This window comes from Metopolophium dirhodum, chromosome 6 (assembly GCF_019925205.1).
Source record: "Metopolophium dirhodum isolate CAU chromosome 6, ASM1992520v1, whole genome shotgun sequence".
In the NCBI taxonomy this organism is placed as follows: Eukaryota; Metazoa; Arthropoda; class Insecta; order Hemiptera; family Aphididae; genus Metopolophium; species Metopolophium dirhodum.
Genome location: NC_083565.1, coordinates 14,164,374 through 14,190,784, shown reverse-complemented (window position 1 = coordinate 14,190,784; position 26,411 = coordinate 14,164,374). Strand labels below are relative to the sequence as shown.

The window sequence follows — 26,411 nt, the reverse complement described above, 5'->3', positions numbered from 1 at the left end:
ATTATGCGCATGTGTAAATGTGTAGTGTGTATAGGAATAATCAGTGCTTACTTACCTAGTGCCTAATTCCCATAAAAAAAAAAATAAAAAATATTCGCTGTATGTATATAATGCTCAAAAAATTGTAAATAATCATTGGTTGTTTTATCGATTTTGAAGCCTTTCGTATATTATGTTCGTGTAAAATATGTCCCATGTCATACTATTGCAATTGGCAATTTAAATTGTTTTTTAAAAACTATATATAATATATATGCGTTTTTAATTATTAACGTATCACTGCCTGTATATATATCTTACAAAAGCTCAACTTAAAAGAGATACATATAAATCATCTAAACTATCTAATCATTTAGTCATATTTCACTGCATTTTTATTTTGTATTATGTCAATTATTATCGATGATTGAAAAAAATAATAGAAAAATCAAGTTCGATTCAGGATCATAACACACATACAATACCTATATAATGTATGTACCTCCTAATCTTTTGAACTGTACTATACCTATAATAACAATAAAATAGAGATGTAAAAAAAAAGAAAAAACGCACGAAAATCAACTTATTTACAGTTTTATATTTCCTCTACCCCCTCCCCCCCTTTACACTATCAAAAATCTTAGCTACGCCGTCAAACACAATATACCTAACGTATGTATTAACACACACGTGTATATTTAAATCACTTTACTCGTACACACTCACACTCACATTTTAAGGCGCCCCATTACGCACACCCATAGTCTATACATGTTATAACAATATTGTAAACCATAATGTGATGCACACATGATTCATTGTCTACGGAGTGATTCATGCGCCGCACACGCGAGCTGGTGTGTGCGTTGTTCGCGGTGTCGCGCGGCGCGTATAATACGCATATTATAATATAGCCAATAGGTACCTACTACCAATATAGACGACATCGGCGCAAAAAAACGCTATTTCCAACGTAGTAGTGTAATAATTTAACAACAATGCAATATATTATTATGTTTTCAACGATTTCGTTTTGTATTTAGATGGTAAAATATAAAATACAAATCATCATACTACATATTGACTCAAGTTTAAAAAATACGTGGGGGGGGGGGGGGGGTATACATGATCGTCATCAATTATATTTCTATGATAATATCTACAAACACAGCCTTTAATTTTTTGTTAAAAAAAAAACGTAATATTTACATCAATTTTTTTTTTTACATTAATTATTCATACATGATAATAACATATATTTTATATATAATAATAATAATAATAATAATAATGGTGTAATTAAAAAAAAAAAAATAGTAGTAGTCTCAGCGGGTAATAATACGTATATTATATCATATTATATCTTATGTACAAAATTTGCAAGACTAGATAATGCTCGTTTTTCTCGAATCGTGTCAAGTCTACACCAGTGTATATTATGATGCAGCGGCGGTGTCATCACGTCGTGTCTAAAAGTTTATATATATATATATATACATATTATATTATTGTAGCTGCAGAGAAATCGCCGTACGATAATAATATAGTTTGATGTCTGGTGAATTCGTACGGGGCACTGTGTTTTTTTTTTTTCACTCATAACATTACAAACATCAATATAATAATGATGAAAATAATAATAATAGGCACATACGCGTTATAATATACAGATATATATATATATATACTTTCACATTCTTAAACGGATACGTACGCAAGTTTATATATATACATTTAGATATAGATAGATATAGGTACTTATATTATATTACTACAGTTTTTGTTTTAATTGTTTATCTAATATTATTTTTATTTTACATATTTGCGCGAGAATGGAAAAACTAATTATTAGGAACACATTAAATAGGTTGGAATATCTCGAACGCAATTGACATACAAACAAATATTATACACATACGTATACGTATATTATACATATACCTACCTATATTTAATATTATCTTAACATGCCCGAAGCGGGGACACGGTACCTTGTCTCTGTCCTGCGCACGCGCGCAAGCACGCACATACGCGTGAACGCGAACACGTGTGTGCGTGCGTGCTTACGGTCGTCGGGTGCGGCGGCCTTTATTTTTTTATGTACTACACCCGGGCGACAGTTCGTCTGCGGCGGATTGGGCGGCGGCCCAAGACTGTCCGCAACGCGGTTGCTGCTGCTGCTGCTGCTGGTGTTGTTGTTGTTGTTGTTGTTGTTGTTGCTGCTGCTGTTGCTGCTGTTGCTGGTGCTGCTGCTCGTACTGCTGTAAGCTCTGCTCGAGCTCAAGCAGCTGGCCCATAAAGTTAAGGTTCGGCGATATGATCGGCCGAGCCGCCTTGACCATCTTGTACGCGTCCACCATGGACGTCTTCCGGTGGCGCATCACGTACGCGATAGCAATGGTCGGCGACCGGGATATGCCGGCCTGGCAGTGTATCAGCACGCTTCCGCCGGACTTCCGAGCGCCTTCTGTAAAAAAAAAACAACGAAATAGATCGCGATGAGTATATTATGAATACGATTACACGACACTGTAACGGTCAGTGGCGACCTTCTATAAAATATGATAGGATGGGTGGGCAAATGGTGGAACTTGGGCGAGGTACTACCGGTCGGGTGCGTGATTTATGCTATTATATATCGGTTTACTGTTGATTAAACATATTTATAACGTTGGCGCGTGTTCGTGTCGTATGTGCGTTTGATCCCTACAAATCAATATTGGCAGATATTATCAATATTTTGTACACACGGCAGTAGCCATCTTTTATACACAAACTACACAAGACGTGACTCACCGTCATCGATAAATGGCGTTATGGCGTGTGTTTTGAGGTTAATTTTAGCAGACAACTGAGCCAGAAATAAACAAGTCGCGAACGGCACCCGAATTTGGCTATAAAAGTACAACCGCGGTCAGAGATCTGGTAGACGTCCAGCGTTAAATCAAATCTCGGTGTGCGTCCAAACTGACGGTTTTAATTTTGGCTCTAGACACACTTCTAAACGCGTAAGTCTATTTTGAGTTGTACGTACGTTATAACCAACGTAACACACCCACACACCCACCCTATCCATCGCACGACACTACGAGTATGGTGTCATAATCGTATGAGTCGCACAAGCGGAGATCTAATTTTGAGTTTCCACGCTCAAGTCACCGCCACCACAGGATCCCACGGTTTTATTGAAATTAATAGCCCTGCAGGACTGTATAGCTATACTGTTCTATATTATACGTATATAATAAGAGGGCAACAGGAGAGCTTCCGTGACGTCATCTATTGTGACATCAACGGGTCATGCGTAGTTCTAGTACCCTCACGAATATCATACATAGGGGTTGTCACCATGTGTACGCCGCGGAAAGGGGTGACAATCACGGGGCAATTACATTACGTCCGGGAACATATATGAGTCATTAGCAGTAATAGTTTTTTTTTTTCGGGAGGAGGAGCAAGTGGTGTGCCGACGACGACGACGACGGGTAATTGGGAAAAACCTAATATGTTTATATACACATGGACGTGTGTGTGATTTATACTGCGAAAAACGAATAACGTAATCTGTACAGTGTGGACAAGAAGAACGAAAATATTTTACGAGCGCGTGCAACTCGAACAAAATATCATAGAAGCAGTATCGGTGTGAACAGCTCCGTCGAGTATACAGCGGATACGTCGTATATATAATAACACAACGTGACTCACGCGAGAGGTCGTGCGCCGATGAGCTATAAATGGCTAAACACGACCGCACCGGTGCGCTCGTCTAGAAATCCGCTCGCACAAACATTTCCCCGGTCTCGTGTAAAAACAATAATAAACATTGCCGACGTGTGTCGGTCGTCGGAGGTTCCACTCGTATGAAAAAGGGATTCTGGGCGCACCCTAGATAGGCTATTATGGTACACCTAATAATATACACGTAATTGTGTTCGCCTCTAATAGTTTCCAAGTACGGGTTTTAAATACCGGTCGGACCACCGATGTTATTGTTTTGTCGGAAGACTGAAGAGGAATAGCAAGGGCGGGGGTGGGTGGCGTGTTTCCGGACGGGTGTCCGCGGACGACGTCGTTGTCAACACGATATTAAACAGCGAGGGACCCACCACCGCCGCTGTCGCTGAAAACAATACAAACAATAAAACTCGGTCAAACGCGGGCGATGACGTCACCCATATACGTGTGCATAACGCATAGTCGTAGGAGAGTCTTGTGCGATACAGCTGCCACCGTATTTCACCGTGACTCACGGGTCCACGGAAACCTAGGGGGAAGCGGCTTCTGTTTTCCCGCCCTTTTTTCGCGGCAGAAAAAGCGACCCCCTACGAGCATGACTCCCTAACCTATACTACCGCCGTTTAATAACAATGACGAGCACTACGTATATTGTTTGATGCGCAATTACGTGTCACAAACGTGGTATCCTGCACCAACTAAATGCACAACGAAAAAGATAATGTAGTGATCGATTTGGGCAGCGAACCGTATAGTTATGTCGAAAACGGTATTGACTATAATTTTTTGGTCTATAATAATAACATAAGTCATAGACGATGGTTTTTGGGTACAAAACCCGAAATATTATATGGTATTCAGTTACTTACCGATGAATTCGAACGCTTCTTCAAAGTACTGCTTGAGGTTGGCATGCCCGTTGTCCAAGACGGAAAGTCGCTTGTACACGACGCCGGAAGCTCGGTGGTCCATAGTCGGGGACGGCGACTGTTGGCTGGTGGTCACGTTCAGCACGCGTGTCACCCCGATGGCGGTCATACCATCCCGGTCGTCAGCGTCTTTGCTGTTACCAAGGTACAAGAATGGCAGCACCTTGGTGAGTGGGTGGGTGTCCATGGACTCGCGGTCCACATCTGGAGGGCAGCTGGCGATCAGCGGCGCCGGCAGCAGGGTGTTCTCGCACATGTCCTTATGCCGAGAATGAAACTCTTTGTGGCCACCTGAATGGAAAAATAAAAAAATCGTATTAAAAAGACCGTCTGAGACTAATTACCGCAATCGGTGGAGCCGTCGAGGGCGATTATATTATAAAAGGACGGGAGGATAAAATTTTCCTCGGATAGTAGTAGATCGACTCTAAGTAGTATTATAGGTATCTACTACCTACGTACTATGTGAAATCGATCGGATAAGACATTAATTTATAGATTTTATAACAATCGACTGATATATTATCGTTAATCGTTCGGATTGCTCTAGACAATAATTATTATATTCTATAAACAAAATCGACATGTTTGTACACGCGATAATAACATAGAATCGCTTTATTTACAAACACAGAATAAGTCTTAAAGCAAACTAGTTGTTAAAATATGTTTATACAGTGTTAAACTAAACAGTCTTGGTTTTCAAGTTATATTTCGTTTGTGTAAACAAGGAAATTGTAACTTAAGAAGTCGGGAGTAACATTAAACATTTTATGGTTTTTAGAAATAAAAGCGTTAATCAACGTTGTTTGTATATAAAAATGTTAATGCACAACTTAGTATTATTATCTGTTCACTATTAATAGTAATATACGAGTATTATTGTAACTGTGAGTATCATACATATACTTGTAACTTTCTTTTCGAATATTCAAATTATCCTGCGTGTGAACAGTTCTAAATGTAAATTTCGTTTATAGTCCCGTACTCGGTGCGTAGGCAAAGTAACTGACTACCAACCATTGTCGGCACGTACTTCTGCCAAGTATCAGTAAATAGAAAAAATCAAACAGATATACGCGTATGTATACTATGTATACTTTTTTATAGGCAGTCGGTAGATAGGTATAATACTATATAATATTTATATATAATTTTAGAACTCAATATTATGATACGTTAACGATTGCTCGCAATAATAATAGAATGTGGGGGACCCGTTCGAAATGACCGTCATCGATCAATAGTTATTTGCGTACCTGAACGGATTCTACTCCAAGTGGGACAAGCGTCTAGGGACAGCTTGAGCTTGAGCGTGAGTTTTTTGTGTCCTATTGCGGCGGTCATCTTGCGCTTTTTAGATAGTATTGCGTATGTACAACACAACAGTGACAGTCTTCTATTCGGACACGCGGACACGAGTATTCGTAATAGTATTATTATTATTATTATTTATAGTTATTATCGCGTCGAAACACTCAAAACGATATTCAAAAAAATATAACTGTCGATAATGTAATAAAACGTGTATGTCGACATGGGCAATATTATATTTAAAATAATATATACTACTGAAATACAATAACTACAGTAGTGATATAATATTTTATTAAACTGTGCGAAAGATCCGGCGGAAAACGTTTGCCCGCGGAAGGCTACGCACAATAATATATTATTTTTACCACACACATATTTTCGGATACGCGGTAAACGGTTACGATCGGTTGCGTGCGACACGTTACGCGACTACAAGTCGAATGATGGCAACTGGCGGCGTTCGAATCTGCGAGCGCGGTCGCACGCGGTCCTCTGGAGCACGGAAGGCCCGGGCTGGGAGGGGCGAAGAGTGACACGGCGAGGGGCCAGAGAGGGGTAACGCATAAACACGACGTCGTACTACTGCGCGGCGGACAAACCGGCTGGTATGATATTATAATTTTATAATATCGTAACCTCTCTCGCTGTGCATTAGTCATCCGACCTTGTCTCCTCCCCCTCGGCTCACCCCGTTCCCACCAACGCCGCCGCGACTGACGATGACGCCGCCGCGCCGCCGCCGTGAATGAGAGTGTACACACACGACATCCCCCGCGCGCATATTATTATATTATTATTATTATTATTATTATTATTGTGCTTTTGATAAACAAGCGCCGCCGCCGCTATATTTTTCGCGTCTCGACGACCACCGTAATTAAAATAATTAAATAATATTGTTATGAATAATAATACTGCGTATCGAGTATTGCGCATGATGCACCGCCGTGAAGGCTCATTCAATAACACTCATCGGTCCGAAAAACGAGATCGTTTTTTTCAATATTCACTACCTATTATCGTTATAATGTCATAGCTCATAAGTCATAATATAATATTTTGATGCACTGATGCATATTATTGCTGCAATTCGCCGCAACTCCGCGGTAATGCGGAAAAACGCGCGTGCAATGTAATACGTACACTGAGATGATAGCGCATATTATATGTAAACGCCAAACGGTAAAAAAAGTCTGAGAAAAAAATTATTTAAAATAAAGATCGTTGTTTCATTATAAATGGTCCAAATATTTATTTGTTGTTTAGTCATTATTGTTAATTAACAATAAACTGCAGCGGTAACAAATTGGTTTTTTTTTACCTCTTAGGTTTAGCATATAACCGAAAAATATGTCCAGGACTTGGAACAAATGTCCATCACATAACCACTATCTCGCGTAAGTGATATAACGCAAATCATAGTCCTAAGCAAAATTATAATCATTCACCAGACCAGGTTCACTATAATACTATAAATAGCGTTGATTTTTATACAAATCCCTATCTCCAATAATATATTTAGCTCGGATAAACTTAGACATTTTTTGGAATATGCGTGCTCGAATTTTATAATATTTAGCCAAGATATTTTTTGCCATCAGACTTTTTTCTCAATATTATATCTTGACGTAAATATTTTGTATAAAAAAAGAAAAGTTCAACGTTTTATAGAATCGATAATCCGAATATCTTGATGGGTTGAATACATTTCGTTTAACTTTCCATTTAATTTAAATTACTCGTTTAGTTATAATATGGTGGGCGGTATAGCGTGTGTTAAATACTACATAGTAGTAGTACATACTATTATAATATTTTATATTTACGTTATGTCTATTGTCTATAGTTATGTCTATTAACTAACTTTGTATTTTTATTTTATTTTAATTAAATATTCATAGCCTACGGTGCAAATAATTGCATATAAGAATAATTATTGTATACTATAATATGATAATATTAACTTGAAATGTATCCAATTATAAAATACATTATTCTATATCTATTGGACAGATTTTGTAAGTGTGCCTTTACGTAAACGCGCCAGAAAACGTTTTTTCGATTTTCCCGCCCCAATTGACCGTTCGATGGAGTGTGAAATCAAATTTTGTACGTAATGATTGTCAAACGACGGTGCCGCGACACATTATAATTTAATAATATTATATTCGTGAAACGGATCGCCACCCTTCGATTTATTACCAGTTGTGTTCGCGTAAACGCAGCGTATATACGATACTATATATAAACTGTTTCTCTTATCGAAATTCGATCGTTTATCGTGCGAAATGCGAATATTAATAATATTACTAAACCGACGAGTGGATTGATATTTCCGATTTTTAATCAAACTGCCATTAGTCGGCGTGCCTCGAGAAAATAGTACCTATACGAGATATACGCTGGTAAAATGATTTTATTCATTTGTCCGGAACAAAGTTTAATACTGTAATCGAGTAATATAATAATATTTTATATACCTATATACATATAACAACGATTTATACATTACATTACTCGTCGGATATTTAATGGGCCTATATAATATATTGTTTATACTATATATACATATATACACGGGTACTTAACAACTGACGTTATTTTTTGATATATGAAACTACTTAACGATAAATAAATATAAATTGGTACAGTATATGTATATAATATAATATATTATATTATTGTTATAAAATATATATCCTCTATATTATTATAGGCGTTGAACCCCATACAAATGACGACATCGTATACATAAAACACAGTATTGCGTTTCGTCTGGACTATATTATAACGCTATTGACTGATACATTATTTTCCAAACAAAATTTTCACTAATACCGAATTCGTATTGTGTTTAAATAATGATGCATAATATACACAAATGATTAAAATAATTAAAATTGACATTCTCGAAAGTATTAAATACTATTAAAATAATATTATACGGTAATATAATAATTGTTTAAATTTAAATGAAATAATTATAAGCATATAATATAAACATATATATTATAATAATAATTCAATAAAGCATAAAATTACGAATTCAATATAATTAATAACTAATAATAATATGTATAAGATATTAAGATAACATAATAAGACGATGTCATTATACAAATATTGTATATTATTATCTATACCTATTATTGACAATTTAATCAGATTTGAGTTCAATTATAATATTTGTCATTTGCTACGATCAATTCACATTAGGTACATTAAGTATGAGTCATTCGATTAAATCATAATATAGATGAGACGTACTGCTATAATGTACACATTACACATATTAAACTACAATAGTTTTCAAATGAAAAAAATAAGTACGAGTAGCAGATAATACTATGCTATAGGTACCTATATTTTATTTTCATTTCGGCTCATGTTATGAAAATAATTTTCCCGTGCAAATAAAATATTAATTAACGCCGGCCGAGTAAAACACTAACAAGCATCACTAAATCGTATCTCGCGTAAGTTCTCGTTGGTTAACAACGATAGAAAAACCGGTTATGCGATGGAATGACAAAATTGTTTGGCCTTGATATGCTGTGAGACCTTTATGATATACACGCGCGTTTCCTCATTTCTTCCTTGCTGAATCAGAATGATCAGTCACATCGGAAGAACAACGAAAATAAATTTACTCGAAATATCAGCTATATATAGTACCATTGATCATAATATTATAATTTATAAACAATAATGATGAAACCTATATAGTTGTTATACCTTATAATAAATTGCGAAATCCTACCTATATAGGTATTACAGATGCCCAAATACCAGAGGATTCTAAGGAAAACGGTTCGAAACTTGGTGGGCGTTTATGTTTAGGAGCGTGAGGAAAATATGACAATGACAACCACATGATATGACACATCTAATCAATAAGCCTTATGGTTTGAATATTATCTCAAAAACTTTTGATTACGGTTTAATTTGTTAACCGCAGACAGAGCCTTTGCGCAGGCAACTCGATATAAACATATAAAATCATATACTATAATATACTGGCATACTATACTGATGACTGATGATGAGAATTATAATAGAACCATACGATTTTGAGGCCCATCACATTTCCAACAGACCAACAGGAAACACAGTTATCCTTAACAATATAGTATATAATATTACGCCGCAGTAGGTCGATTGAGTGAAAATCATTGAAGTTGGGAGGCAATTTATTCGCGTAATATTATTATTATTATTCATCTGAATTCGCTACGGATAAATACAATATATCGTTATTATATAACATCGTATTTGGCATAAAATTATTATGATAAAATCCTTTGTAATACATTATTTTTTCCGTAATTTATTACCACGCCTAATTTAAATGCACATTAATTTCGTAGATGTTGACAAGCGCTATAAACGTTGAGCAACATTTTGCTTTATTGGTACCTATAATAGAGCTATATAGTAGCACAGAGTACAGATCCGATCTAATGTACCTATATGTTGTATAATTGAACATATCTACCTACCTATAGGAAATTATTTTCTTTGCTCGTGAAGTATAACCGATAATATACAGATTATTATATCGTAAGCTTAACCATATCCTGTAAGAGATTATCCATCGGACAACGAAGGCTGCGCGAAGTCATCGCCCTCAAACAAATCCAAGACGGAACAATTTCTTTAGTCCGCTATATGTAAGTACTATATTGAAATTCGTCGAGAAATTGTAAATACAAATTACAATAATAATTAGAGCTAGGATTTACATGTATTGTTGTGTTATTTTTTGCAGCGTCCTTTTACACATTTTGGCCATAGTAGACAGTCATGTCCACACGATTCACCTCACATTGATGCACATAATATTATTTTATTTTACAAATTTTAAGTACATTGCATATTGTAGCATACAGATACCTATTTCAACATAATACATGCATGTTTTATAACCATTTTAAACAAAATAAATTCATGTTCCATTAGGCTACGGCCTGTACCTACTATTATAAAATAAAAAATAATTTGAAATTCATCTAAAAAAATTCGTTTTAAAATAATAATTTGTTCTTTTTATAAGATTCTTTAATTTATTGATGGTTTGGAAAATATTATTAAATTCATTGTATGTCCATATTTTATTAAATTTTAACATATTTTACTATTTCATATTGCATATAAATCCTAATAATAATCAATAATACTTGTCCTTAAATGTCGTTAATCTGACCAATCGGTGAAAACAAATACTTGAATCTTAATCGTCAAAACTACTTCAACACATAAACTCATCGCACTTCAATACTTTTCTCTTGGCCACAACTTCACTGCGTAATATTATTTACTACAGTATATTGTCTATCGTATACGAATCTACGATGATAATTGATAGTTTGATATCGATTACGATGGGAAAATAGTTTTCTGTAGTTATAATTGTATAATTATTATATTACTGTAAATGTTTACTGTAAATAATTTTCTATAGCTATATAAAACGTGTAATTGGCGAGCTGTAACACTTCAATGATGAAGTGGGTTATGGTTAATTTTTCATTTCAGTATAATAATATTATACAATATAGATTTTGTAGGGTTTTCCGTTAGTAATTTTTAAATACAACTATTATATAGTTCGAATTCAATAAGAAAAACTACTAGGAATTACGTCGTATTATTATTAGGCTATGGATGAAAAATAAACGTAATACAATCTACTTATATCAGTCATAAATTACGAGTTGAGTGTTGTATGTTTTCGAGTTAAACTAACTAATAGGTAATATTATTATAATATAATAATTAAAAATATGGCATTATTGACGTCTCGAGGACCAGTATGGTGGTATAATAAGTACAGCTAAGAATGTCGAGCCAAATAAAAAGTTTACTCGACAGAACGAACAATACCGCGTTTGACGTATTGCAAGGGAAAATCGTAAATCGACAAAAAGGCATAGGTAGCCGCATATAAGTATTAAAATAGGATGTCTGGACTAAACGTAGAATGCGAATCACATGACCGAACACATGACCGATTGATTTGATTTGATCTGAATATTATAATATTGTAGTACCGGAGAAACAGTTAAGGAAAAAATATCATCAACGACGTATGTGGAGGTAAGTGCGCGATTCTCCGAAGTAACATACACGAGAGATAATATGGCAATAAAACGCATTCAGAATTATTGTTCTCATCAGATTTCTCTCACGCAAAATTACTGCAACGAACGTAAAATTGAAAAAAGGATCGTTAATTTTTCTTCTCGCCGTCGTATTTGTGTACAAAATTTGTATGGAAGTTCCTGCGTGATTCATGACGTAATATTTCCAGCATGATATCATCATGTACACTATTTTTACACCGTTACTGCATTTCATTATTTGCCGCGATCGGCATTGTGTGCAGCGTGTGTCTTTTATCAGTACTAAATGTGTATAGAATACATCACAGGTATGCCTACGCCGACTGAGGTCTGAGAGTATTTTGACACTTTCGTTATACCGAGTTACCAGAATTACACACACGTACACTTGCGAAAAATCATAAATCTCTAAGAGATCACTAATATTTGCACACTTGCAAATATTTATATTTCACGTAATTAACGTACCTATATCATTCGATATATTTAGATAATGATTACAATCAAATAATAATATAATGGTAATAATAAACAATTATTCATATTCACGTGAAAACAAAAATGATGTCACCCAAGAAAAACGAATGAGTATTATTGACACATTTTTTGAAGTGCTTATACGAATGACTTGATTTTTTGAAACGGTGAGGAATAGACTTTACATTAGGGTGGTTCTTATTTATAGGGAATTTTTTTTTTTATTATTATTTATGATCGATTCCTCCTTTACATAGTTATATGCTCAACTTGATTTTAAAAATGTACACTTAATTACCAATAAGGGGGGGGGGGGTCTCTCATTCGGCCGTCAACCTAAAATTATATAAGTCTATTTCTTTAGAATAAAAATTACTAAAAATGTATATTATATTACTATACACATTATATTTATCAGTAAATTTAAGTATTATATTGTCAAGTCCTCTTATTTCTTATTATTTAACTGTGTGAAAGAAAATGTTTTTCTCATCACGCCATTTTTGCTTGGAACTATACGCTTTCCCGAGAAAAATATTTACTCATAGACCATAATAAGCTTCATGTATTTCGCATACCCTAAATATCCCGCTGTCTGCAGCAGTGGCGAGGCGACGTTAAAAAAATAAATCAAGCATAATGACAATATATTGATACTCATATTTAGACAATATAACACCAGAAATAAACAAACCGTAAATTAAAAACCAACCACGATGACGAGTTTGCGGTGGTCGATGACACGACGTCGAGTTAATAACGGTTTATACCTACTTAAACGTAAAATAAAACAAAAATATGAACCACGAGACATGTCTCATAACGCAACGATATGACCCTCATCCGTTTTCCAATTCCCTCAGCACACCACGCCTGACAGAATGAGACAAATTCGACATCGTCTCAAATGTATTTGGACTTAAGGTTGTCTACTGGATTAACCCACCACGCCTCGAGCCGGGTATCGCGCATTTCAAAGAATACTATATAAAAAAAACCATAGCACGTTACTCGTTATTTTTAATTTACAAGGAAAACTTTTGAACATAAATAATATGTTTTTTTCAATAAGTAACCGTGACAAAGAAAACGTCTATTTTGCAAAATCTGTTAAGAAAATCAAAAATTCTGTACCCAGCCTAAAAAAATATTTATGTTAAAAAAAAATATTTTGGCAAATAGGTACGTATAAAATATACAATTACATTCATAGGTATTACCATATTGATTATAAATACTAGTATTTATAATCAATGGTATTACATTCAATTACTAACTTGTAAAAAAATATTTTTATTTAAATATAATAAGCCCAAATTATTCTTCCATATTCTAAGTGGGTAGACTTGTTTCATTATCCTATGAATCTGCCACTCGCATTTTTAAAGAAATGGAACTCTTATAGTCAACCATTGACACGTCTAAACTTTGTGACGGATAGATTAAACGCATAACATAATTTTATAATATTTTGTCATATTTTAATAGATATGATATTGTTGGTCATGAAAATTCTTATAAACGTATCTTCAATACCATTGCAATCTACAGTGCACTTTTTTTTATTTCGTATGTAGAAGTAGGTAACACATTCATTTTTCTATGTAAGGTATAAACCATTTAGGCGTGCTCTGACCAAAATTCTACAAATGGTAATTATTTGTGAACCATTTTCAGTGTTTGGCCACCTCCTTACTAGGAAGTTATATAAACAATATAGTGTTTATAGGAGACGTTAATATTATTGAAAAAATATACGCATCGTTTTAGTGTATTACAAAACATTTTACCATCGAATAATAATAATATGTCAGTGCTCAGTTGTTCGTTTAAATAATAAATAAAGCTGTAAAGCATAAATTACTTAAATAATCATACCCAATCAATAACTATGCTATTATTTAATTTTACTTAACAGCTTAAATTATTACCTACTTAAAGATTCATTTTTTTACGACTATTATAATTTTACACTTTTACTAACCATGAACCAATATAATATAAACGATTCTTATTATTTCATTTATTATTTCACACATTTCGAGAAACTCCTGAAACACGTACCTCCAGCCCACATAGACACTCGCAAAACCTGACCTATTATATAGTTCGTATATTATATTTGTTTTTAATTCATCTTCTCGAAATATAAGCTGCTTAATATAATAGTCATACACACACTCCCATACACTCTTACGCTATTCTCGGACTACAGAACTTGTTACAGCGGTCATTCGATCGTACGGATATCATCGTATACTTAAAACAATACGCAGGAGACTGTTGCAAGTACAATAATAATATTATAATAACATGTACGCACTATCTAAAATATAATATAAAAAGCAATGCTGTACTCTGGACAATATTATTCTGTTCGTTTTGTTCGCTTTCACAACGGCTATCGTAGTAACAATAATAATGATAATAATAATAATAAGGATAATTTTGTAACAAGCCCAGGTGTATAGGTATAATAACCCTCGTTTGTAAACACTGCTGCAGCCTTTCACCTCGATCCTCGTGATTTACAAAAATATATTATATTATTCATACTGTAGTGTGGATCGAGTGGAAAGCTGAAACTGCAGTAGACGTCCTGTATCATGAGTATATTACTATATGCGACAATTTTTATTTAGCTATAGGTACCTAACTACTGATTAAACGCGAGTAATTATTATCGTTGCTTTTAATAATCGGCGTTACGTGGTCATCGTTTCCCAGAAAAACCTATTAATACATAGACAGTCGTCTTGTACGACTTATAGACAATGTCTTGCCACTCCTCCATTATAGTCCTACGACCACGACGACACTGAATCATCCAAATGGCAATAATTATTTAATGCATATAATAACACATGAATCACGATGTTTGTCATAAAATATAGGTACGGGTGTCTAATGCAACATAATACACATTAACGACATAGGTATTTGTTGCGACGTTAGACGCAAACATGACCTATGTGGAATCTGTATAGATACGCACACACAATGTGTTATTATTATAATATTAGATATTTTGATCTTATTGAATACGAAAAAAATAAAACACGTGAAACGAAATCGTTTAAAATTGTTCGACAAAAGAATGGGGTTGGAAAAATTCAATTTCAAAACGAGCACATTATTATGAAGTGCGGGCTATCTTGTTTCGTGATTTTATTCAATAGTGTTATATGGTAATTTCTCAACTCTTATATCTCATATTATTGTATTATACGTATAATACCTTTTCGTAAAACGTCTACGTTTTGTTCAGCAAAAAAACCATTAGAATAAACACAAAACATCTTTATTTTTCTCACAATCTATAATCTGGAAAACATTATATTAGGTCGTTCACAATAAACATGAGTCAACCACGTGTATGGTATATTATATTCTTAAAGCATTTGGAACGTTCACAAAGCATATCAAGTCCGATAAATTTAAAATCTGTATGACTCACGAATGTTAATGAATCGATTAAAATGATTAACTCGACAAACGCATTATTATGTGTTTAGGATAACCCTTTCGAGACTGAGCAATAGAAAAAAATATAGAAATCTAAGATAGTTGAATTGCGTTTTAATGGCATTATAATTAATTTGGATGACTACGACTCTGATATTGATACATACATTCAAATTTTCAATTATTTATTTTCATATTAAAAACTAATTTAAATATATCAGTTAGAAGTTAAAAAAAAGTTAAAAAAAAAAAAAAAAAACCACGACATCTAAAATGTTCTCGGTCGGGTGATGCTGCTGAGTGCCTGCCCACAAATGTTAAATTCTGTTACTTTATATTATTAAATATCCTATTTGCTCATTGTACAAAATGTTGTATATAGATTGTAAATTACTCAAATAAATAAATAAAAAAAAATATATATCAGTTTTGAATTCGTACATAAAAATATTAAAATAATTCAGTTCTAATCAGTGATATTAAAAAATCATTAAAATTCTATGATGAATAATAAATTTAATGGTCAATAAAGCTGATATAATCGATATATTCGCGGTATAGGTTATGAATCCATAATTTTTAAAACTTACTTTAAGCCGTATATTTATATTGATCATGATGTATAATTTACACTTATATTTTATTTAAATGTGACATTTTTACTACGACTCGGGTATATCTCCTAACACGAAATGTAAGCTAAATAACAAATATAATAGGCGCTATTGAGTTTTGTATATTGTAAACTTTATGGTAATAGATAAATGTACTTCCAATATTATTTTTTAACTCTACAGTTTAAAACTTATAAAACGATAAATAAACACCTATTTTAGACTTAAAAGCAAAACATATTAGAAAAAAAAACAAGACGTATACATTTATCTATTCGGGTAGATTTATTTTAGTGTAAAGTCATACGTGATTATTTTGATTTCACATTATATTAATGTATAATGTATCATCATAGTAGGTATATTATTTATATGTATAATTTACAACACTATTTTTTTCCTGTTATTATTTCACTTAACATAAAAATATAATGATTAAATAATAATAATTTTGTCCCGTTTAACGTTATTAATTGGCTCTATTGATATAGATTTGGACGGTAGTTACTGGTTTTACCGCATGGTATAGTTAAGGGTAGAAAATAAAAGGGATACTGTATCGTTAGTCATCATTGTATACGCGAGTGTATAATCCATTGGGATTTTTCAATTAGGGACGCACACCACGAATTTGACAACCCTCGTACAACAAACCAGATGTTTTAAGTTATATAAAAGCCGATGGTTTAAATAATTTATAAATCTGAAACAACATTGTTCGTAAAATAGTTGAACAGTATAATAGGCGTTTCCCATTCCCCCTGATTATTATGCACTAATATAGTAATATTACGGTATTTATAACTATTTTAATTGAATTGATTTTTGTTTGGCCATAATATTATTGTTGACAACATTTTATAATGTGTTCGATGGCAAATTCATTTATTTCCTAGTCGATAATACTTGAGTCATAATTAGCGTTATAGATGTACGTATATGTACGTAGTTGTTTAGAATGTTATAATAATTTGATAAAATTAACAATAAATAATGTCATAACAGTCTAGGTTGTTTTAAATTAATAATAACTATATAGGTGGTGAAAATTAATTATACGTGTCATGCTAGCGAGCAATTTATAATTCAAGGATATTTAAATGATTCAGCGTTTTAAGGCGATGGTAAACAATGCGCATTGTGGGTATAAAAATTGCAATTACCCAATCGACCATTCTTCGAAAACAACGTTAAATATAGTTAAATGCACATGTGGCATAAGTATAACAACAATACGATGTGTACCCTCTGCGAACACTCGATGACACATACACAACACTTGTAAGAAATCAGAAGGGTTGCTGGTTGGATAACTATTGTTCATTGTTTCCAGAACAAAATTCGAAGCACTCATCTAGGAAACCCCACGGTCAAAGAAAGCTATCCTGATAGGGTAGGTCTTTTTATATTATTTCCCCTCAGTTTTTTTTTCAAAAAAATCTGAAACGTTACGGAGATTAATATATTTAAGTAGTCCATATTTCTAATACAGATAGAATGGCGTATACTTTCGGTTATTCTATTACAGTAGCGTTTAGATCAATAATACAAACTACTATACAAACAAATAAAATAACGACAATCCATAAAATGATTAAAATCATATGAGATATAAAAAAAATGATTATTATACACGGAATATTTATTTTAGACGAGAACTAAGTAGGTTTATAGTAGGTATAATAATATCACGCAAATAATGAAGATTGTTTCATATTATAATGTATTAATGTTATAAACTATGCACTATTTAAAATAAACTACTCTTGTTGTTTATACAATAATAATATACATATGTGTTTATATAATATTATGTACCTATGTATATTGCGTTATAGAAGGAAAATGTACAACACATTTTTAAGTGGAGCAAAGAATATTGGTATTGGTTTTATATTGATGAAACTTTTTATTTTAGGTTTTCAAAAAATACGCTTTTGCTCAAAAAATTGTATTACGTAGTATTATAGTTGTAGTAGCACCTCTATGAATAGGAAATCAAAAGCTGATAGTAAAATATTTACATAGGTAATTAAAAATATATATTTTGTAGTATTCGTGAAAATATCAAAAACCTTTGTAGAAGTATAAGAAGTAAGGAAGTGCCCATTTTTAGACAATTCTTTAAGATTTTTTTGTAAAACGAGCCACACTTAAAAACTTAACTAGGTAGGTATATGATTTATTATTGCATTCAAACATAAAAATACCCAAACTAAATGTCTAAATCGAGTGAAGGCAGTTTTTAGTTTTTGTTTAAATAATTATTATAATAATATAATAATAGATGTTTAGGATGTACTGTTAATGTCTTAAGCACTGGAAAACTAAATGTCTTTATATTTTAAAATTAATCATTGCAATTTAAAGACGATTTTGAGTGAAGTTAAAGTTTATTATTAAAAGGTGACAAATTATCTAAATTTGTTGAAAATTAGCGATAAACAATGTTTCTTTAACAATTTTAGCAGTTCATAATGATTTTTGAGGAAACTGTTGTCAAATTAAAAAAGTATACCATCCGAGTTCAATTTTCAATCTAGAGAGGCGCTGCATGCAACTTAGTAAAACCAATAGCTCCTTTGAATTCAATCCATTCTGAATCTATAACTTAAAAATATTATCGAATTTATAAAAGTTTAGAAATATGTAAATATATATATAACGATAATTTAATTCAATTTTATTTGAGTAGGTATATGTTTTATTAATTTTCCATATTTTTTGTTGTTTTTTACAAATCTATAAGTAAAAGATTGCAAAGTTTTTTTTAACAAATTAGTATTAACATTTTTTGAAACTTTCTGTTTAAAACCTAAGACGAATTATTGTTGGCTTTATTTATTCATTTTTATATGACAGTTGGTGAAATGACTAATGAATTTTGAATTTAATCTCTTCATTCTTAATTTCATGATATCAAGCAAAACTTGTATAAGCATTTAATAAAAATGCTCCTATGCAGTGCACAAAAACAAAACAAAGGTCGTGTAAATACTGTAAGAATTGAATGTATTTTACATTTCTAAAATAAAAAAAACTATATAGTTAATACTTTTTGGAAAAATAATTGACGATTGTTCACTGATAAAAATGATAATTTATTATACAGTTATCTTAATTTATTAGTATGTCAATTAATTTTATGAAGTATAATTTAGTACCATTACACGGTTATGTATTTATGTCAATTATGATATGGTTGAAAAATAAAGTAGCAAATAACTACATACATCCGGAAACGTGTTTTTGTACTCGCTGCTCGGATTTACATGATACACATATATAATATAACAAACTATGGTCTATGAAACAGCTGATACTAGTCAGTTGGTAGTCACGTGTTGGTGTGGATTTACAGGGACTGCGTTGGGTATTATCTGTGGAATTTCTTTGTACGATGGTAATATTATGGTATTATATTATGCGTATCGCGTCGCCATGTCTGATGTTGTTCACGTCAATACTTCATATGCATTCCACCTGGAAGGGATGATGTTTGCCAGCGTACCGGATGGCAGATGCTTCACTTCGTTGTGCCAATGGCTTCTCAAAATAAACCCATATTTCTCATTCGATCGTAAATATGGGTGTCAATGACCAAAGTGTGTAGACAACTAGTAGGTGCTGGTGCCACCACGGTGCACTAAAAATAAATGTTTTTTATTTGGTCATGTCGTGCGTATACTTACTATAGTGTATGTTCATTATTCATTAATCAATCGCCGCTACTCACTAGTCTCCGAAAACTATAGTATCGTGGTCCATTCGAACTTGCAACGTACTAAGTATGTGCTCATCAGTTGATTAAAAAATAAACATATTAATTTAAATTTCAACGATCAAACGACCATGACAGTTAATAATATAATACCGTGTATTTTCAACGTTTGGGTAAATCTAAACCCTCGGTAGTCCAGCGAAGAGCCAATTATAATATACCTAATATGAGATTTAAGACTTTAAGTTGAAGTTTTACCTATAGGAAACAATAAAATAAAGTCCTTATATAATATCTAATAATATCTTATGGTAAGTAATACCTATTACTTATAACTATAATGACCGATTATATTTTCAGTATTATATGGGTTCGTCGAGAATATAAAGTTCAACATAATATTAATTCATATATAAACGCATAAGGAATAATGACGTCATACTATATTATGTTTTTCACCTAAATATTTTATTTTAATTTTATTTGTAACTATTACATATCAATATTATATACTGATAATTGTATGATGTTTCATAAAATTCTTTATACACTCGTTAATAGAAAAAAAAAAATAGAAAACGTGAATGCGATAATATTGTTAATAAACGTTAAATTATATGTATAATTTTAAGTTGTAACCAAATAGTCTATACGAATGATTATTTCATATTCTGTAATTTTTTTTCCAGAAGTTGAATGTACATGTTAGTACTACAATTTTTAGTAGGTAAGCACCTGGCATCTAGGCACCTATATAAGTATCCTGCATCAGTATCAAGACGTGTAATTTAAAACTATTTCTTCGTAACCCGTTAGAATAAATTTAAAGTATAATATTATAAGAAAATTAAATGGGCAGCCAATATTAGTTTCCATATTATAGTATAAGAATCGGCGAATACCATGAATGATGACATGATATGGATTTACGGATACAACATTATAATGTATAACATCACTTAAGACGGCGCCACACCCGCATCTGTTGTCTCTGTTTTACGAACTTTAACATATCACATTTGTGTTCAACAGTTCCAATTTTCAATCTTATGTAATGAGCTTTAATAATAATAAAGTGACCTATAATCAAACTTAAAGATAGACGATTGTCCGTGTTTTTCATAGTTATTGAGATATTTTAATTTTTAAATTGTATTATTATTTATTTTACATACTCATAACTCGCTTAAAAATGGAAATATTGTTTAAAACCCAGGGGTTATCTTAATAGTTAATAAATAATTGAGGTAGTTTGTTTTAATTTAGCTAATTCGTATTGATTTATTCAATTTTCTCAATAAATAGAATATATAAAGCTAGGTACAACAAAAGCAAAACAATATACTGTATAGATTCTTAAGTAACAACTAATAATACATAATTAGTTCTCATAACAATTCGGCAATTTTTAATAATTGTATATATTTGAGATCACGCAACGTGATTGAGATGTATTATTGTATTACGTGACATAAATTAGGTTAAAGATAAAATTCTGTATAATAACCTAGCATACAATAATATAACAATATAGTCTCATTATTCCATACCTTCTATATTATATTTTTTTAAGCTTATAATGCCATTAAAATAAATCAAATATGTTTATACCTACAGGAGAGGGTCAAAAAGGCGGCCCAGTGTCAATTAAAACACAGATACAAATTTCGTAAAAATATGAACTTGAATAGAAAATAAAAATATGATTGTATTCTTGATATTTTTCAATTTTGGTAAAAATAACTTATGAGAAACTTTGTAATATATTTTCAAGCTTTTTTACTCGTAAACAAAAATGTATTATACATAATCAAAAAAAAAATTAAAAAAATTCGAATTTAGAAAAATAAGAATTTACATAAAAATCCGGGCCTAGATACCTAAATGAAATATTTTAAGTTAGGTTAGGTGAGAAGAGTGGAATGGCGAATGGCATAAGGAAATTGTTTATTACTCCGCTCATCTAAATTTTAAATACTTAGTACCTAATCAATTATTCAATCAAAATTCCTAACCTATATTTTTGCAAGTGTGTACATTTGTCCTTAGTCCTCCTATTACGTATCTATTTAACGCCTCCTTAAATAATAGTTGTTTCTCCTCTTTGTGGAAATCTAAATTCATAACCCCAATTCTCAAAAAAGGAGATAAATCATTAATTACCAACTATCGTCCTGTATCTTTGATCTCTATTATCCCGAAATTATTTTCTAAGTCGTTAATGCCAAACTTCACGCCTCTCTTCAAAAATATTTTAAGTCCACAGCAACATGGTTTCCGCAATAACAAATCTACCATTACCAACCTAATATCCATTAAACAATTCATTCTTAATTCTTTGTATAATTATCAACAGACTGATGTTATATATGTATACAGGCTTTGAAAAGGCTTTTGATAGAATTAACCATGAACTTTTAATACATAAACTTAAAATAATAGGTTTCGCCGACCCTCTTTTATCATGGTTGAATTCGTTCTTAATTAAAATAATCCAATTTGTAAAATACAAACATTTTATTTCCAATCCAATTTCAGTATTATCTGGAGTCCCACAAGGAGATCACCTTTCCCCGTTACTATTCAATTTATTCATTAACATATCGTTAATCTTCTCAATTAAATACTCAAATATTCTTCTATTAGCTGATGACGCAAACATTTTTAAATGTATAAGCAATACTGCTGATGCTGAGTTACTTCAATATGATTTAATCAATTTTCAAAATTGGTGCATCTCAAATGCTATCTTAACATTAACAAATGTCAGTGTATCATTTTTTCTAAAAAACGTAATTTAATTTCCCGTGAATACATGTTCTCTAACCAAAATGTTTTTCGTTCAACTCCAGTAAAAGATCTCGGAATAATCTTCGATTCTAAACTTTTATTTAATCTCCAAATATTATCTGTAAAAAAGAAAGCCCTTTCTTTAATTGGCATGATTAAACGAAATTGCTCTAGCTTTAATGACCCATTTACACTAAAATGCCTATATATTTCAATTGTTCGTTCTATATTTGAATATGGACCAATCATTTGGGAAACATATAACATAGGCCATTGCGAACAATTAAAAAAAATTCAAAATAATATGCTTTGTTTTATCTGCTTTAAATGCAATCTATACTGACCACCTCACTCTGTATATGAAAATATTCTAAACTTTTTAAATTTAAAAACATTAAAGGATAGAAAAAACAATTTTATACAACCTTTTTATTCAAACTCCTTAATAATAAAATAGACAATTCTTCCCTACTAAGGAACATCATTTTCAAAACAAACAATCCTAGCACTCGAAATAAAGAATTATTTTATATAAAACCCTACATATGTCTTGTACACCTATAAATATTTTATTGTCTAGTGGAAATTCAGAAAATAATTTAGATTTTTTTTTTCTCTATCACTTAATATCTTAATACTTATTATTATAAACTTTTATATTTTATCTTTTATCTTTATTTCTCTTTATTGTATAATTAATTTAATATGTTATCTTGTATATATTTATCTTTAATATTAATAATTTTTTTTTGTCTAATTTATACACTATGTATTATGTAAATTGGACTAACGTCCGTTAAATAAATAAATAAGCAGTAAGAACTAATAAGTAATAACGGTGTGTAGATACTAAAATATACTTCATAGTGTAGGTACCTGTAATACATTGTAAGTATAGTAACTGTATAAAACGATATCTTATGGTATACTTATACATTTTTTTATATGAATAAATAATTTATACAATATTGTATCTACTGCTAATTACTGTTCTGTCAAGATAGTTTCATTTGATGTGACAATTATGTATTGCCACTTATCGAGAGCTGATTTTAAATGTATTTATTTGCTTTTCGTATTTTATGCTAAGAACCTACCTACGCATTTTGTATTTATCTTACATGCTGGTTTAGTTTTGAATTGACTATTGGAAACAAAGAAATTCACGAATAGTTTATAATATAAAAATAATAAGTGTACATAAACTATAAAGTCTTGACTCTTGCAGGCGGGGTTTGAATTTCAATATATACGCCTAGCGGGCGCATTGCATACATTATAATATACTATATAGTCTTATAATTCACAATGCTCAAAGTCTAGTAACTGTGTTCTACAATATAATGACTTACCGATAAGAAAGGATGGTTCTCTTTCATCGTCTACTAACGATGCAAGGATTAGCATCAGAGGATGGTTATGGGGCACTCTGTCTAAGTCTGTAGTCGAGTCATCGTACACCACAATTTCTCTGTAACCACGCCTCCTTAGAGCGTCTTTGGCGTCCCTAGAAGACGACAACTCCACCAAAGTGGCTTTTCCCGTTTGCAATCTACGTCTGTTAATCCGGTCGGCGACGTTCACGTTCACGGCACCTCTAACATGGCTGACGTTGTAGCATACGAAAGACCGACAGTCAATGGCCAAGACCGCTGGTCCGAAAAGTTCCAGTTTTTGTCGAAAATAATCACTGCTCATTCGTTTTACCTATAGTAATAATAACAAATTTAACTCTGTTATTGGTAATAATGATTATGACGATAATAAATAATAATAATGATACAAAATTTAATAGTAAATAAAAAAAGGATGACGTGCCATTTTGTTGATGTATAACACTGAAGCAGAAAGCAAATCTAACCCGACTAGATATTATATTCAACCTTTTGACGTTATTATAGATATAATATAATACGCACGTTATATGATATAGGTGCCTATAGGTATCAAGTTTTATAATATTTATAAATATTGTTTATTAAGTCATTTCTCGGTGAGTCAGTTTATGGCTTGTGGATGGATCGGCGATTGGTCGACACGAATAAATACTTGATAAAATATAATATAATAGGTTTACACCGACATGATTATCTACTATATATAGTTCAGTGGGGCCCATTATCTTCTTGAAGAATAAATAAAATAAAAAATAATATATATATTGGTACAGTATTGCACTTCAATACGCGTACCTTGTTTAGTATTAGAGCACTGCTTAAATTTGTACCCTCAGAATTTGGGCTAGCGGGTAAACTAGCTGGCAGACTTGGTATAGATTCCAATCGAAAACGTTTCGAGGTTGTCGGTGTAGTAACTACAGTAATCGGTGGTGTTGCTGGGCCCGGCTCACTGATACTCCTGTTCAGACTGAGCCTAAGCCCAGCTCGGGATCTACCACCGACTCCACCCTCGTAACAGACAGCCGACATGGAGCAACGTTGTTGGTGAGCTTTCAAACTGCAAACTGTAAAACATTCACGCAAATATTATAGGTTTATTAAGTATTATAAGCAGTTTTAAAACATAATATTTAAAAACAACAATACACCTGTAAAATATTTGTATTTATTACAAAATTATTTGTATCATATGTATGAGGGTGCAACAAGTGGTTATAATAATACCAAAAAAATGTGAATTTTATTTGATAATTTGTTGAATTTATTTAGAAGAAACCATTCATATTGAATATACTAAGTTATAATTACAACTCAAACATATTTACGATGTTTTTATATAAATGCATCATAGAAAATTATAAATTGTAATTATGCGAGCCATAAGGCATAAATTAGAATAAAATAACCATAATATAATATGTACTGTCAGTATAATATGTTTTAAACGATGGCAATAAAAATCCATGTTACTTAAACTTCAAAGAACATCTATAAAAATTAATTAATTGATTCATTTAATTGGATAACTCACACTAACCAACTATATTTTATATTTTCCTACAAAATGTGGGTGTAAGTACACACAAGTATAATATGCAGAGAAAAATTAAGAAAAAAATTAGTTTTCCAAAATAATAAACTTGCAACCAATAATATTTATGCACATCGATGATATATATCAAAGCAGCGGTTTGACAACTTAATTTTATAAATATATTGTATAGTACCTATTTAAAAATTAATGAACGCTGAATACCGGTGTCTTTTTGGTAATCTATTGTATTATGATTATTGATAAAAATGTTTGCTCCCGATTTAAAATAATATAAATTATACATTGAATTAGGCACACCGCA

General features: G+C 31.8%; 1 protein-coding gene across 5 annotated transcripts in view; it reads right to left on the bottom strand.

Annotated features, from left to right (window-relative positions):
- Positions 1–1,170: 1,170 nt before the first annotated feature.
- The window catches only part of LOC132947947 (dual specificity protein phosphatase 10-like), a 47,598-nt gene continuing 22,357 nt past the window's right edge, over positions 1,171–26,411 (bottom strand). For 4 of the 5 annotated variants that reach the window (XM_061018209.1, XM_061018210.1, XM_061018211.1 and 1 more), the window contains 4 exons: positions 25,348–25,619; positions 24,508–24,862; positions 4,590–4,940; positions 1,171–2,449 (listed from right to left, as the gene is read on the bottom strand). In XM_061018209.1, the coding sequence (XP_060874192.1) occupies positions 2,079–2,449; positions 4,590–4,940; positions 24,508–24,862; positions 25,348–25,619 (1,349 nt within the window). In that variant the 3' untranslated portion in view covers positions 1,171–2,078. Of the gene's footprint in view, positions 2,450–4,589; positions 4,941–24,507; positions 24,863–25,347; positions 25,620–26,282; positions 26,303–26,411 lie in introns of those variants that run through there. The other variant, XM_061018213.1, reaches the window with a different exon arrangement.